The following is a 17,860-nucleotide window of genomic DNA, read 5'->3' on the forward strand; positions in this document are numbered from 1 at the left end:
TGCAGTGCAGTGTAGTGCAGTGTAGTGTAGTGTAGTGTAGTGTAGTGTAAGCGTAGTGTAAGCGTAGTGTGGTGTGGTGTGGTGTGGTGTGGTGTGGTGTAGTGTAGTGTAGTGTGGCGTGGTGTGATGTAGTGTATTGTAGTGTAGTGTAGTGTGGTGTGATGTTGTGTATTGTAGTGTATTGTAGTGTAGTGTAGTGTATTGTAGTGTAGTGTGGTGTGATGTAGTGTATTGTAGTATAGTGTAAGCGTAGTGTTCCTTTACATTTACAAAAATCGGATCTAACGGTAAATATTAATAAATAAAATAATGTTTTTGAAATAGTGGTACTTTGAGAAATTATGAATCTTGGAAATACAATGGTTGTCAAATAGAAATTGTAAATCAATTAAATTACGTCGGCATGTTACTTGATTACCATAGATCTGTAAGAAAAAAAACAGTAAAAAATCTCAGACCAGGGAAGAAGACCTTATGTTCCGTTATGACTGTATGTCGTAAGAATTATTTTGATATAGAAACCAAATCATCAGTTTTTGATATGTACGTCAATTGCATTTTAAGTTATGGATCTGAAGTGTGGAGTTTCCATCAAACAACTGACGTTTAAAAACTGTTCTGTAAAAGATTACTAACAGTTCGTAAAAGTACTCGTAATAATATACACTATTCAGTAACTTGGTGGATTAACATCGACATTGGTGAAAAAAAACTAGGAAATTTAGATACTGGATTAAATTGAAAAAGATGTTTGTATTTTGTGTAATGAAGATAGATAAGTTGGTGTTGAACATTAAAAACGAATTAGACACTAGGTTTAGGGAATATTTTGGAATCTGGAATTGGTGATGGTATATACAATATATTTCGAAATAGAATTATTGACAGTTTCAGGCAGGAGTGCAAAGGGCGTTTTTATACACATTTGAACCATGAGGTTGATCTGCAATGTTACTTGTGAAAACCAATATTCAAGGGATATTTGAAAGAAATCTTCATAAATACAGAACGTGAATTGAAAAGCTTTGACAATACGGATATAAGGATAAATCTGAGTTTGTAATTAAAGAATCCCCATCCTTATCTGGTATCTTTATCAAGCACGAGTCTAAACAGACACTAAAAAACGGACTTAGAACAGACCATTAAAATACATTTAATCGATTTTCAGGTAAACAAAGATTGATAAGCTGTTCATCTATTTTGCGATATTTGCTTATCTCTAACTGGATGTCACTAATTAAATATAATTTTTTTTAACTTTTTTGCAATATTTTGCCCTTACTCCGCAATAAAACATCCAGTTAACGTTACGTGCGAAATAAAACCATGTTAGATGGGGACACAAAAAGTAGTTTAATAAAGTATCGTGACTCAACATGTACGTCAATCATAGGCCAGGAAATAAGGCAAAGTGTCGCAAATCATCGACGACCCCATGCAGCAATCGGCCTGAATGTGCCACACCTCAAACAACACATACAATGTATCAAGTATTGTGTACACCTGATTTTTTAAGTTAATTTAACCCATCGCATCCTGTCTTTCAGAGTCCCTAGACTGTATGGGACAATAGTTTTGAGGTATCTCTGACTAAACTTTCTTTAAAATTGATTCAAGGTTTCCTAATAAGTGGGAAAATGTCAGTTGTTTATGGATCCATGACAAATTATGGTGTACAAATGACAATTAGAATAGGTCACTTGGGACACCTGAGCGTGTGGCTCAGAAAGAAGACTCATCTGAGCTGTTTACTGTTCCTCTGTGTGTATGGATGTGTTACCTTTGTGTATTTCGGGTATATTTTTTTTATTTCTAAGTGAACGATAGGATTGCTTTAATAGTTCGGACACAAAATGACCTGATCTATGGATAATTTCAATAACGGTACTTGTTCCTGGTCCAACAGGGCACGTTCCTTAAGATTTTAATTTCGTAATGCAATCCTACCATGCAGATTTACAAATGGATGATTTTGTTTTTGTTTTTATTTGAACCGTACTACCAAAAGAAATATTTTTTTTCATACATGTAATACAGGGGAACACCTGCTAGCCTCATGGATTGTGTCTTACCTGCATTTAAACTTTAAAGATGACTTGTAACAAGCAGAAACTATTAGCATCTTAAGATTTTGGTATTCCGTATGAAATTACTATGGAGACCTGACTGATTTTAGGTGTGCTTGAGTATATACAATTTTATATCTCATCAGGTTACAGGTATATATTTATAGAATAATTTGTATTTCTCTTGGTAGAAAATTTATTTTATCCCACCAGACGCTGATTTTTTGTTTTGATTTTTTGAATCAGATCTGACCTCTAGCCCAGTAAACTCTCTCTCTTTCTCTCTCTCTCCCTCCCCATCTCCCCCCTCCTCCTCCCTCTCTCCCTCTCTCTCTCCCTTTCTCTCTCTCCATATCATTTACTCTCTCCATTTCAATCATTTTCTTAGTGTTTTTTTTCTCTCATTTTGTGGTGTGTGTGGGTGTGAAAGTTTGTGTACTTTTATATCTAGTAATAATGATGATGATGATGACGGAGTGAGTGAAAATGATTGTACATGGATGATACTGATTGTACATGACATGATGATGATTGTACATGACGTGATGATGATTGTACATGACGTGATGATGATTGTACATGACGTGATGATAATTGTACATGACATGATGATGATTGTACATGACATGATAATGATTGTACATGACATGATGATGATGATTGTGCATGACGTGATGATGATTGTACATGACGTGATGATGATTGTACATGACGTGATGATGATTGTACATGACATGATGATGATTGTACATGACGTGATGATGATTGTACATGACGTGATGATGATTGTACACGACATGATGATGATGTTTGTATATGACATGATGATGATTGTACATGGGATGATGATGATGTTTGTATATGACATAATGATGATGATGATGATGATGATGATGATGATGACTGTACAATGATAGGATGCATGAGGTGTACAATCGCTACGATGTGTGGAGTGTGCAAGGTTGTTTATCTGTATGTTTAAAGTGCTTTGAAAAATAAAATAAATATAAAAAAAATATCTCATCAGGTGAAAATTCTTCAGAATTTCAAACTCATCTTCCACTGATCCTGAATTGTCGGCTCCAAAGACCCGGTATATACAGGTTTGGGTATGCACTACAACAATTTAAATTAGTTTTAATGTCGTGTTTTAAAAAGAAATAATTCTACAGCTACCCTATCCAATTTGTATCAGTTTTGCCTGTTACAACTTGACTCATATTGACAATTAGCAATATTAAAATATACGCTAGTCAAAATGTGGTTTTATGGACTTTTTTCTTTTATTGATATACACCAAGATATAAATAGGTCGGGTATTTGTAGTAAAGTAAGACATAATTGTACAATTTATACAAAACCTGGCCCCACTTGTATAAAACATCTCAACTTGAGATTTCCTCAAGTCGAGATTTTCCTCAGCTGATATCTCCTCAAAAACGGCTTGTATAAAATTTTCTCAAGGAACAGGAGGAAGGCATCGGCTAGGATGTCCTGAAATTCCTTGAGGAATTTTCATACAAAATATTTTCAAGGAGATATTAGCTGAGGAAAATCTCGACTTGAGGAAATCTCAAGTTGAGATGTTTTATACAAGTGGGGCCTGGTGTTGATATTGAGGACCTTCCAAGGTGATGTTCTCACTGATAGACAATTTATAAGCAAACAAGTATTTAATTCAATTATTTAGTTGAGTAATTAAATGGCCATTCGTTATCCGCGTCACGCTGATCCTGGTTTTGGGTTCAATTTGAGACAAAAGTCAAAACATGTCGAAGCGCATTTAATTTTATGTAACGTCTTAACCTATTAAAGTATCTAAATATTTTTTAAACATCTAACTAGCAAACTATTTTGACTTTATATCACTTAAATATTAGCTTTTGAAATAAGTTTAGTTCCTAGTCACAGGCAATTAAAATATAATTTTCATTAAAATATCTAGAAAAGATCTCCTTTCAAGTTTAAAAAAATGTATTAAATTAAAAAATGAAAGAAATAATTTACACACAAGCTAAATACTGTGTGAGCATTCATGAATACTTAGCATGCAGTATCAGCTACAGTTTTAGATACCTGTACACTTAATGCTGTCTTTGACACTTTGAGGTTGACCCTGTGAGTGGACCCTAAGTTTAGTGTATCCCCACGGAACCCTTGACCACTTAACGACTTATTACGTGCAAAGTACATAATGTAACCATGAAAAACTACTCCGTCAGAATGAGGGGGGGATGTCAGACTTGTTAAAATAAAGACATTTTTGTGCAAATTTCTCAATTTGAAGATTTAGTTAGCAGCTTTAAAGTGACCTTATTAGATAGATTATGTACAGATATAGTGACGGGTTTTGCCTTTGTCAGTTCCGATCCATAATTTGTGGCACTTTGAAAAGCTAATAAGAGATAGAGCAGTTGCAGTTTGCAGCACATTACATTGCGATTTAGTATAGCAGAACTGCTCAAGTGATTGCTTGTTTGAACATGAGTGTTGCATGGACTGGTTTAGTTTGATCTTGATGCTGAATATGGCACAAGAAATGCAAAATGCACGCAACATGTGAAAGCATTCCAGCGGTTCGCTTGCTTGCTCGACAGACAGACACAGTAGTAATCTTTGACAGGGTCATCTTGATCATTTCTGTCAAACGCAATCCAAATATTGTATTTTGACTGTGATTTGTGCCTTGAATGGATTTGGCCTCGGAGAAGATTTTCATCATGCTGATAGACCCAAACTTCAAAGTCTCCAGCAGGAGTCAGATGCTCAGCAATATACCTGGGTGCTACTTTCAACTGGTATGTTCCATATCCAGTACTGAAACTAGTTAAGAAAATGTAACCGATGGGATTGAAAAAAATAGACTTTTTGAAACTGTGGAAAAACATAGTAAAATATATTATAAAACTTTATTGAGGGTGCTTGTACTGTGAAACTTGTTTGTATTTTCCAACTGTTCACTATACACTTTTTGGCAACCCTTCCGTCACTCCATTTAACAACCAAACTTCTTAAGTCGTTTATTACGAGTCATCAAATTGTTGATTACATCTAGGAACAATATCGGATATTATCATTAAGTGAAAAACTACAAAATCTGTACAAATAAGTTTCACGGTACATGTACACATTCAATTCTAACAACACGCTCATCTGTTTTATTTCTCTTACAAATACGCTCCTATAGAGTGAATGTTTTTTACCTGAGTAAAGGTATACGCACTCAATGACCAGTAATCTTTTCAATCAATGTGCACGTGCGCGCGTTCAGATACCTGTATCTCAACTTTGTATATGTTCGAGGTTTATAAAATCTCAACTTCATACCAATTAAAATATATGAAAAAAACAGTTTTTGGATGGTATAACACAGTAAAGGACACATTTCTACCCGTACATATTGTTACTGATCTATATATACTGTTTATGTTTAGAATGGTTCAAAGTATGCGAATACGTAAATTTATAAATAGTGCCCTTAGAAATAGTTTTTATGGCCGTCGAGTTCGCAGTGCTCAAGCACTTCAAAACTCAGTTTTCCTTTACAACTAACGGGTGCTATTTTTGAAGGGTCGTGCAAATGTTATTTGCATAACATGAAACAGAATGTCATAAAAGATTGAGGGTGTTACTTTTTTTTCGTAAATATGAGTTTATTGTTGTTTAAAAGAAATTATGCAGGAAGCAACTAATACTATGGTTATCTGCTGGGGGTTATGTCATTGTTGGTGTACCTCCATTAAATACATTGTAATAATTACTTTTGCAATTTACATACTGTGGATTATATGGGTTTTTGGGATGGGCAAATATATCTGCAGGGTAAGGATAAATGGGGATTATAATTTCTATGATTCACACAAATCATGTGTACGTCTATATATACAACAAACTTATAAATATTTGCTGATGCATGATATTTTTCTAATAGTTATCGAAAATATTGTCATCTTTTATCTGATCAATTTGACTGTTGAAAATGGTTGAACTAACTATAGCTTGTATGAACTGTCGAGGTTTACCAGAAGGCCTTAAACGGAGAGACATTTTTGATTTGTGTGGAAATAGGAACTATGATATTTCTATATTAGTTGATACATATTCTAAGAAGTCTGTAGAAAGGCTATGGAAGCATGAGTGGGGTCTTGACTGTCTTTTTTGCTCCTATTCAGGTAACAGTCGTGGTATTGATATATTACTTAAAAATAGTTTTGAATACACCATTCATAAGAAGTTGAATGACGAGGATGGTAACTTCATAATTTTGGATATTACTATTCAGAATCAGAGATTGACTCTTGCATGTATATACGGGCCAAATACTGACTCTCCTGAATTTTTCCACCGTCTGAAAAGAACTATTGATCTATTTGATAACGATTCTGTAATCATTACTGGAGATTTTAATGCAGTCAAGTCGTTTGAAAAAGATACATATAAGTATAATAGGGATAATAACAAAAACGCTAAGGCAGCTATCATTGATATAATGAATGAGTTAGATTTAATTGATATATGGAGACTACAACATCCTGATTTGAAAAGATATAGTTGGTTTTGATCAGGTGGAAAAGGCAGCCGCCTTGACTATTTTCTTATATCGTCTGACCTTCAGTCCTGTATCATTTCATCTGACATAGGTCTAAAATATAAATCGGACCATGCACCTGTTATAATTAAATTAAAATTATATGATCATCCAAGAGGACGAGGGACCTGGAAGTTCAAGAATTCATTGCTTTATGACAAAACATATACCAATAATGTTAAAATTGTTATTTATGAGGTACTTAATGATTATGCAATTGATGATATAGTAGACAATAATTTAGATAATATAGATTTAACAATAAATTATCAGCTGCTTTGGGAAGTCATTAAGCTTTCAATTAGAGGAAAAAACATTTCCTATGCTAGTTGGAAAGATAAGCAAACGAATGAAACAGCTTCGAAACTAGAATCAGAAATTTTAGAATTGCAGCGAAATTCGTTCAATTATGAAAATCAAGAAACATCTACAATTTTGGAAACGAAAGAAAATGAACTTAACAATATGAGAGAGGAAAGGGTACGAGGACTGATGGTCAGAGCAAAAGCTAGGTGGAACATGGAAGGTGAAAAATGTACGAAATATTTTTGTCATCTGGAAAAAAGAAATTTTACAGAAAAAATGATTGCAAAGGTTGTCCGTGATGATAGTTCAGAAATACATAATATTAATGACATTTTAGAAAAGCAAAAACTTTTTTACGAAAAATTATATAATTCAACAAATCCTGTTATAACTGATGAAGAAACAAATATGTTCTTCTGTAATGACAATCCTTTTATCTGTATACTTTCTAATGAAGAAAAAATGCTTTGTGATAGTGACGTCACGGAAACAGAATGTGCAAAGGCTCTGTTCAGTATGAAAAATTGCAAGTCTCCAGGTTTAGATGGATTCACAGTTGAATTCTATAAATTCTTCTGGAAAGATCTTAAATATATTATCAATTAAGTATGGTTTTGAAAATAAACAACTATCAGTTACACAAAAACAAGGTGTAATAACCTGTCTACCAAAGCCAAACAAACAAAAAGAGTTTCTTAAAAACTGGCGCCCAATTTCGTTGTTAAACGTTGATTATAAAATCATAACTACTGTACTAGCAAATAGATTAAAGCGAGTACTTAACTATATTATAAGCGATACTCAGAAAGGAATTTTGAAAGGCAGATACATTGGCGAATGCACGCGACTGATTTATGATCTAATTGAGAAAATAAATGAAAAAAATAGTCCAGGAATTTTATTATTAATAGATTTCGAAAAGGCTTTCGATACAGTGGAATGGAAGTTTCTTCATAATACTCTTGATTTCTTTGGCTTTGGTAATAATATAAAGTCATGGGTAGAACTTCTGTACAATGACGTCACTAGCTGCGTCATCAACAACGGATTCTGTTCATATTTTTCCCTATCAAAAGAGGAGTTCGTCAAGGAGATCCCCTCTCTCCGTATCTATTCATTCTTGTAATAGAAGTTTTAAGTGCTGCTTTTTCACCAGATATAAAGGGTATTAAGATAGGTGATACAGAGATCCTGTCGAGTCAATACGCTGACGACTCTGCAATATGTCTAAAAGATGAAGAAATTTCTTTAAAATCAGCTTTAGATATTTTAGATTCGTTTGGAAATTGTGCTGGCTTGAAAGCCAATTATGACAAAACCGAAGCTATTTGGATAGGCAGCAGAAAGGGCAGTCAGGAAAAATTGCTTACTCAAAGAGATTTGAAGTGGAATTTAGTTGGAAAGTTTAAAGTTCTCGGTATCAAATACGACCTGAGTAAAATGGATACAACCTTTGTAAATTATGAAGAAAAATTAATTGAAGTCAAGCGAGTTCTAAAGAACTGGTCTTTTAGAAATGTTACCCTGAGTGAAAAAATCACTGTTATCAAATCACTGGCAATTCCAATACATGTGCAATTATTTACAGTTTTACTAAAGCCTCCCTGCCACATACTCCAGCAAGTAGAACAGAAATGCTTTAACTTGATATGGAACTACAAAAACGATAAAATCAGGAGAGGAACACTAAGAAACAGTTATGAGAATGGTGGTCTTAATATGACTGATATTGAAAGTTTAATTAAATCTTTGAAAATGACCTGGATCAAGAAATTAATTGATCCTCAAAACACATCCCCTTGGAAACTACTTCTGTTAGATCAATTGGGTATATATGGAAATTTAAACATTCTCTCATATGTAAAAAAATGAAATGCTTAAAATCACTAATAAATTTAATCTTTTCTGGAAAGAAGTATTTTTGGCTTGGAGTGAACAAAATTTGGAACAGCAGAGTATTTTTTGTCCCAACCAATATGGTTTAATCATAATATAAAAATAGGTAACAAAATAGTATATTTTCAGTCATGGCAAGATAGTGGCATCAACCAGATAGCAGATCTTATTCTAAATGATGGTAAAGTGATGACTTTTCAAAATTTACAAGAACGCTTTAATATACCATAAAGTCAAAGGATGCAGTTTTATGGCATTATTTCCGTCATCCCGGGTGCATGGAAAAGGTCAATCAGGCGCCATGGTAACAATACGGTGCGAGAAACTAATAATATTAGACATATAAAATCTCTTGTCAAACCTACTAGAATTTTCTATTCAAAATTTTGTTCCTCTGTTCTTTCTATAAATCAAAAAGCAATTGAAAAGTGGTCTCAAGATCTGCAAAACCTAGAAATATATTGGAAATATATATATACCAAGGAGTTGTACACAAGATGTAAATCTAAGAAATTTTCAATTCAAAATTTTTCATAGAACATTATGTACTAATACACTTTTATATAAATTCGGTATAAATGATAACACGAATTTTACCTTTTGTAATTATGAAGATGAAGATTTGTATCATCTAATGTAGCAATGCATTCACGTAAATGTTATTTGGAGGAAATTTTCAGATTTAATCAAGGTGAGATGTAACATTGAATATGGAATTGACAAAATGGATGCCATGTTTGGATGTAAAACCAATAATAATAATAATTTGCTTAATTGTTGTTTTCTGATAATAAGACGCTACATATATATATGTAGATGTAATTTTTCTCTTCTTTCTATTTGTAACAGAAAAATTGAAATAACTTCATACAGGTATTACAGCTCAAATAAGTATCCTGAAATAATTACAAAATGGCAACCAATGAACAATTTATTAAATCAATAACATTTCGTTATACTATACAAACATCTGTAACTAGAAATATTATATCTGTGGATATATGTGTTTTTTTTTCAAATTTGTAACAAGCTAATTATGTGTGAATCAAAAGAAATATAAAAATATGCATTACAACAACAAAAAACAAAAAAAAACAAAACAAAACAAAAAAAAAAAAAATAAAAGGCAGAAAATGAAACCTTTTGAAAAAAGGTGTTGGGACAAGGTAGAAAATGAGACCTTTTGAAAAGAAAGTGTTGGGACAAGGTAGAAAATGAGACCTTTTGAAAAGAAAGTGTTGGGACAGGGTAGAGAATGAGGGATTTCGGAAGAAAGAGGGTGTTGGGACATGGTAGAGAATGAGAGCTTTCGGAAAAGAGGGTGTTGGGACAAGGTAGAGAATGAGAGCTTTCGGAAAAGAGGGTGTTGGGACAAGGTAGAGAATGAGAACTTTCGGAAAGAGGGTGTTGGGACAAGGTAGAGAATGGGGGATTTCGGAAAAGAAGACGTTTGTTTGTTGAAGGTTTATCTGTTATACTAAACACTATTAACATCATTCGTTGTGTTCGTTTTCCTGTGCTCTCGTCACAGCCTTATCATTAAGCTTGGTATTTTTATCTCTTTGTGTCGAACATTTGTTTTGAAACTCCCAGACATTTTCGAAATATTTCTCGTAAGTCTTTCGCTAGTTATATTTAGTGTCATGTGATTTGTATTTCAATATTCAGAAATTTTATTTTTTCAAAAGATGTATCCAATATGTGCTATTATGCTGAACTCAGAGCGTGTCCCTCTTTGACACTGTTTTAAATGATTGGTCTATTATAGTGAATAGTTAGGAAACTAAATGTCACAATTAATGTTCCCATATTCCAAGCGTCATTTACGGTTTTAGGAACCTCCAACCCCATTTACATAAGGGGGTATATAGTCATCATAGAATTTGTTCGTCCTTGCGTCGGTACGTGCTTGTGTGCATGTGTGCGTGCTTGCGTGAATTAATTCGTGATAATCTTATATACAAGATATCTCAATTTCATAAACCCACGGAAATTTAGTTTATAGTTACGCTATAGCACCACCCACAAAGGTCTTCGTTTGATTATTTTTCACGATGTCAGTGTTCAAGGTTAAAGGCCGATGGCCACTGTTTTGCCACTTTTCAATTAAAAAGTTTCTATAGAATATCGGAACTGGGGGATATCTATGTGAGCTCCCGTTCAAACGTGTTTATGTTTTTAATTGATTACACAATAATTTTACAGGTTATACTTATATCGTTTAATACACCATCGCTATAGTAGTTTTACCTGATTATAAAGGCTGGTGGACTCGTCAGTCATTCATCTACCAAAATATGTCTGATTTGTGTTTTCAGATAATTATCAACAGCCCTTTTGATAAACATGGTCCAATGGTCTTTGGCACTATCAGGTGAATGGATTCGTTGTTAATATATATTCTTTGCGTCAGTTTTATCACACAACACGGAAAACAAAAAGTTACATCTTGACAAATTTAAAGTAAGAATGTGGAGGATAATATCAAACGGAGACAGTCATTTTGTTGTGTCATTTTTCAGGTCATGACTTGTCGTTGTTGTCCACATTATGTCATCACAATCAATTTCTGACTGACGAAACCAACGAAAAACTGCATGATATGTTACAAAGGTGACATATAACATTGTTGAATCACTGAATTTTCAACAGGTGGATTACCTGGTAATTTTTTCTGTAATTGTTGATGGACTAACAGGAGAAATAACACCCACATTAATTATTAATTACAATGTCATACTAATTCTGTAATTAATCAGAACAAATATCTTTACAGCCGTATAAAACATGTCTAGCCACGGAACCCATCGTAGTGTTTAGATGTCTGATATCTGTAAAGTTGTGCTCTAATTCATATTTCCGAATGAATAGATGAATAGCATAGTTATTTCTCCAGTCAAAATTTTCCTCGAATATCAAATCAACATGTTCAAAATCTGGATTCACAAAAGTCTTGTTCTCGACATGAATAAGGTGTGGATGTTTTTGCGAGAGTTCAAAAGGCACAATGGTAGAGTGATGCCCCCATACTTCTCCATCATACGTGCCATATTCTGAATACCAGATATTCACGAACGAAGCATTCCGGCTGGACATAATAAGACCGTTACTGAGATTGTAATCATACGCATGGCTCAATGTGAAATCATATTTCCTCAGTGGGTCAAGAGGTCGTAGTAATATTTCGTCTGAATCCATGTAAATTCCTCCAAAATCTGTCAAATATAAAAACAGTAATTTCATTCAGTTATTTGTTTTCTATTATTCCTGTTACAGTTTGTCGTGGTGATGAAGAAATTAATTTATACAACACAAGATCTGAGATTGCGTTATTTTGACGTCATGTGATTGAATGATGTAATTTTAATCAATTAAGATAAATAGATTGAGAAATAAAGACAACATGTGATATTTAGTATGAAAATTCAAACGTAAGGTAAAGTAAAATTAAAAAAGAGGAGAGAGTTCCAAAACTATTTTTCAAAATGTATCATTATTGATACGGATCAACATGATTAATTTATTGCAGTAATTATAGTTAAGGTAGATAATTGATAAATATTTACTATCTAATTCATGGCCATTGTTTTGATCACCTGTGAACTTACTAATCCTTGAAATATATCAGTAGGTCTTATTGATTTGGAGCTATTTTCAATCCACGTCGAGTTATGTCCAATCATTCTATTTGGAATCAACTCAATTAAAGCTATGGCCTCCTCCTGTACTACCTAGGTATACAGAGAAATGCTTGCACAATTTCCTTGTAGTAGATCCATTCTTAGATTAGTTCAGATATGCAAATTAAGTCCTCAAGGCAGGCAAATATTTGACATAAGATTTCATATTAATTCTTAACATAATTATCTGCTCTGTTTGGAACTGAAAAGGAATGAACAGTTTTCTTGTGATATTTCAGTATAAATTTCTCGGTTCTTTCAGATGTGGCAGTGAGCTATCTTATTGAGAGCAGAGACAAATACTATATTGCTGTTTCGAAGTAGTATTTTAACATAAAATTATGGGTAACAGCTAAGGTGTATAGTCTGTTATCAACATGTGAACATAATCATGATCCAAATTCAATATATGAACATTCACATAGAGACATCTGAAAAAAGTATAGGCAGAATAAGACCATGTGTCCCGGAAGAGTGAGCATCATCCGCTTCGTCTATGACACCCACCATGTGACACCCACCATGTAAAACTTGGTCCATCCAAGTTAAGTAATGTCACATTCTAATTTATGAAAACAAAGTATAGAACAACAAAACAAACAGGAAAAGTAACGAGCATCAAACATGTTTAGTTCATCACTGACAAACATTCCAAGAATGAAATAATTGAATTGGCGTACCTCGGACGGCCTCCAATCTTGCTACATCTGCCTTGTGTTCAATCAAATGTATCGTATTCCCAAATATGTCACTAGGTGGCGCTCTCCTCACACGGATAAGATTTGTTGCAGCTTTTACGAGACGGTCCCAGAGTGGACCGGATACTAATGTGTTACCATGTATCAGGATAGCACACGGCTTTTGTATGATATGGGTACTCCAAATACTAAGAAAGTGGAAAAAAGTAAGTTCATATATACCAAAAAAAACATAATGCACAATGTTTGGTACAGGTTCGTCGTCTGAACATAGTTTATAGAGTTCATCTCTAAAGCATTGATCCGTGAAATTAAACATGGGAACTTCACTCACTTCCGGTGATTCATCGGTGTCCAAAAGTGTATCACATGTAATTTGAAACTTGGGTTGGAGTTTGGTGACAGCAGTTGCGAAATGTGGATCTGGACATTGCACTTTGCATGTAAAATTCCATTCGTTCCTGATTTCACTTGAAGAACAAAACGGTAGCTCTTGTAAAGCCTTCGCTGAAAAAGACAGAATGATTAACTATAAGAAGGAAACGTCATGGACATGCATGATTGGGTTCCCTTATTATATATATATATTGTCTTAAAGCGCACGATTCACTTGTGTGTTTTTAATACAATCCTTTTGAAAATCCATGTAGCAGACTATGCTTATGGGCTTCAAATAGTCGCATAAATCAAAAGGCAGTAATTTGCATATCATATTTTCTTGTTTTTAAACAGTTCAATGATATAGTGTCACTAACAACTCTTAGATGGACAAAACAGTTTATGATGTAGTGTCACTTAGAAATCCCAGAAGGACAAAACAGTTGTATGATGTAGTGTCACTTAGAAATCCTAGAAGGACAAAACAGTTGTATGATGTAGTGTCACTTAGAAATCCCAGAAGGACAAAACAGTTGTATGATGTAGTGTCACTTAGAAATCCCAGGACAAAACAGCTGTATGATGTAGTGTCACTTAGAAATCCTAGAAGGACAAAACAGCTGTATGATGTAGTGTCACTTAGAAATCCTAGAAGGACAAAACAGCTGTATGATGTAGTGTCATTTAGAAATCCCAGAAGGACAAAACAGCTGTACAAAGTTCATTGATTCGTTCATTTATCTTTATCGAATATAAAATACAGGTTTAAATGCCCCTTTTTCTGGAGAGCATAATACTAAATAACACAATAATCATTATCGCACTTCCACATCCATGGACACGATTCGTGGGAAACTCTTAGACAGATGAAAAAGAAGGGAGCTGCTGTTATTGTCAAAATGAAAAACGATATCACCCCAAATCTCATGAGTGAAAACGTATACTCTAGTATATAGTAAGCTGTAGCAAAGTTAAATGTCATAAATCCCTGAAGGATCAGCTAGGATATTACAACACCAATTTTTAGACTTCTTATTACTAATGCATTTTTCCTATCTTCAACGTCGGAAATGAAATAAATTCCATGTTCATGAAGATTCGAAAAAGCCATCTCACAAGAATCACACAAAACATTTTCTAATTATTTTGGATATGGTAAATGAAAATTAAATATCATCCTTGCAAAATTAAAACAGCCGTTCTCTAAATTATTATTATTTCTTTCGTCAATATTGTCGATAGCCCCGCCCGAATCTAGAGAAATACTTTCGAAAAAGATCGTGTCTTAAATTGTTCTATTTATACACTAGAAGTTCGAGATATTAAGCTTTGATTGGAATACCATTCAGTTTCCCGCTTTTATGAAAGAAAAAATCTATTTTACCAACTTACCATTAATGCGTGTATTTGTCAGATGATAAGATTGAGTTAAAAATAATTCCTTTAATACGTTACAAAATAACACTTGATTAATTAGATAATGTAATGAAGGATTAATTTATAAGAAATCACTACGCATAAATGCTTGCATTTGGCCCTATATAAAGTAAGGGAAATGAGCGTCTCGTGCCTTATTTGACATTCAAACGATAATGGCGGAAAGACATTTCCACATACATTTTGCACCTTTCGTTCCATGTGCGCTTTGTTCGTTGATGTATATGTCATAGCAGAGAGTTTATGATATTGTTTAAAAAAAGTGTCCAAATCTATCACTGTGTTTAAAGTAAACTGAAAATATAAGCCATCTCAAACATGTTTTTCTTTTAGTGTAAGATTAGTATTTGTGATATTTCAGCATTTCTACGCCATTTATATAACTACATATATAATATATATATACTTCTCGAAATATTGAATTAAACATGCAGGTTGATTATAGCTAACGTGATTCAATCAATACTATTTGACGGGTCCATATCTACTGATATATCATTAAGGCAGTGAGGTCTGAAGTTCCAAATGTAGGACACGCTTAAACAAGACAAATATTGATCGAAATAAATGCAAAGATGTAATTTGGGAGGTGCACACATTCCGCAATTTAATCAATGTTTTATTTTTTGAAAAATGATTATTTACACGCGTATATTCTGAGGAGACCCTGGGATGTCTAATTAGTATACTACGAGTTCAGTCAATTGGCACAATTTTTTTACAAATGTATTTGTATCTGTAGATCGAGCTATGCCAACGACAGATTTTTTTTAAAAGTGATCTTTTCTAATCTCACCGGGACATAGCGCATGCGATTGGTAATATGTTCAACTGATAACAAGTGAATTGTGTCACCACATTGATTTGTGATCTGACAGCTTTGTGGCTACGTATTGAGTGCAATAAAAAGATTTATGCATGTACTGCAGCCCAATACCTTTTCGTTTATCGTACTGCTGTTTATCTAATCAGTACTTGGAAAGCAAAAATTCAGAAAAAAAACTCCGAAAGAACCAAATCTGCCTTTTGCACATTGCTATAACGTCATAGCGATTTGTCAGTAACAGATTAATGTTACAGAATTGTACAACTTTGTAAGAATACATGTGTGTAGGGGACTATTGCTACTGTAGATAAAAGCATAGAAACGCAACGTAACCATTTATTCCTAGTAATTTGTGTGTAGATTAATAGAACCGATTTTACCATCTATTTATAATGGAAAAAAGGATCTATCTCTTAATAATTCAAGAATGAATTGTTATTAAAGTAACTTTGCCAAATATTTATCAGAGATTTGACGTATATTTGTAGCTCATTTGGTAAACTAAACTAAAGAAACCACAATCATCAACATGACTAACATACAAGAGACTTTACCTTACGTCGACTGTACGACAACGGTGGACATAAGTTCGGATGAGGTTGTCGAGTACGTAACAAATCTGATGTTTATATTACCTTGAATGTATGGAATCATTGCAGATTGGTGTGGTACTGTATCTTTGTCTTCATTCGAAGTGTAGCTATAAATGGCGGTTTTATCAGTGTCGTGGTTGTTCCCTTGTGGGTAGCCAAGGATTGAGTGAAAAATTCCTCTACTAACGTTTTGTGAAGATATGGCCAGCCAGACGAGACATACAAACGTGATGCTTCCTATCATTTGGAACCGGACTCGTGTGGACATAACGGCAGATACCAATCCTTCATCTACTGAAATATGAAGTTGATATTTAAAGTGTGAACTCGGTAAGCAACAGATACGTCAATCGTTTGGTATCGGATCCCTCCAGTCTAGGTAATTCTTCTGTTCGAATCCAGCAGCACCGTGAGGTATTGTTCCTAAAATAACACCTTCCTCTTTTCAAAATGTTATGTGTATTGTATTATATGTAAGAAATCACTTTGATGTATCAGATAATAGCCAATGGTTCGTCGACATTATGACGTAATCAGTAGTAACAGTAGGGGAGGTAATAATGTCACTTTCTAGTTAAACACACACACACATACACACACACACACACATATGTAGTTCTTCGTTGTCAGTAAACAGTTACATTCGAAGGTGTAGATAAGTTAAAATAATTTATTAATTATTTATTAATTAGGGTACCTGATGCCCTGTCATGAAACAACGAAGAAAATACCAACATGTTGACAAAATCATAATCCCAAACTTAAAAGGGTGAAAAAGACAACAGAAATATTTACATGAAGACTCTTGGAGAAAAAACAAAAAGGCGAATAAATCCAGGTGTTCCGGAAGAGTAACTGGTTTTTGTTTCATCGACGACACTTGCCATGTAAATCTTGATCAATATAAATTAGTAATGTATGTTAACATATGAGAACAAAGTATTTAACAAAGAAACTAACCAGCATACTTATCAGCATTTAACACGTGCAGCCTCTTAATGAGATCTCTATGACAACTGTAAATCTCCCCCATAATTTTCATCAACATGCATTTGTCATTTGTCCACGTTTTGGACAAAAATCATAATATTCGGAACAAACCTTTAAATATCGAATCAAACTGACATGTAAACACCATAAATTTGATATGCAGAGTTCTTGCTATCCAGAAATGATAAATTCTCATTTCGGAAATTGATATCATCACCTTTATCATATTGCTTGGCAGAAAACTGCCAAATTTATTGTAGGAAAAGATCAAGGAAAGCGGTTGATATGAAAGAGTCAGACGTGTCCTTGATGATTCTGGTAGGTATATAAGAAGTTCATACAAAAAAGTGTACAACACATTAATACGTTTAAGTTATTACATTGATACAACATTTAGCA

General features: G+C 33.7%; 1 protein-coding gene across 1 annotated transcript; it reads right to left on the reverse strand.

Moving 5' to 3' along the window:
• Positions 1-11,610: 11,610 nt before the first annotated feature.
• LOC132552283 (uncharacterized) lies at positions 11,611-17,504 on the reverse strand. The gene is made up of 3 exons (XM_060216446.1): positions 17,432-17,504; positions 13,220-13,744; positions 11,611-12,074 (listed from the first exon to the last, which is right to left on the reverse strand). Exons 1-3 carry the CDS (start codon positions 17,502-17,504, stop codon positions 11,611-11,613), a joined length of 1,062 nt encoding a protein of 353 aa, XP_060072429.1.
• Between the last annotated feature and the right edge of the window lie 356 nt (positions 17,505-17,860).

Source organism: Ylistrum balloti, unplaced genomic scaffold (assembly GCF_031769215.1).
Source record: "Ylistrum balloti isolate Yb309-2 unplaced genomic scaffold, AGI_CSIRO_Ybal_v1 Utg370242, whole genome shotgun sequence".
Classification (NCBI taxonomy): domain Eukaryota; kingdom Metazoa; phylum Mollusca; class Bivalvia; order Pectinida; family Pectinidae; genus Ylistrum; species Ylistrum balloti.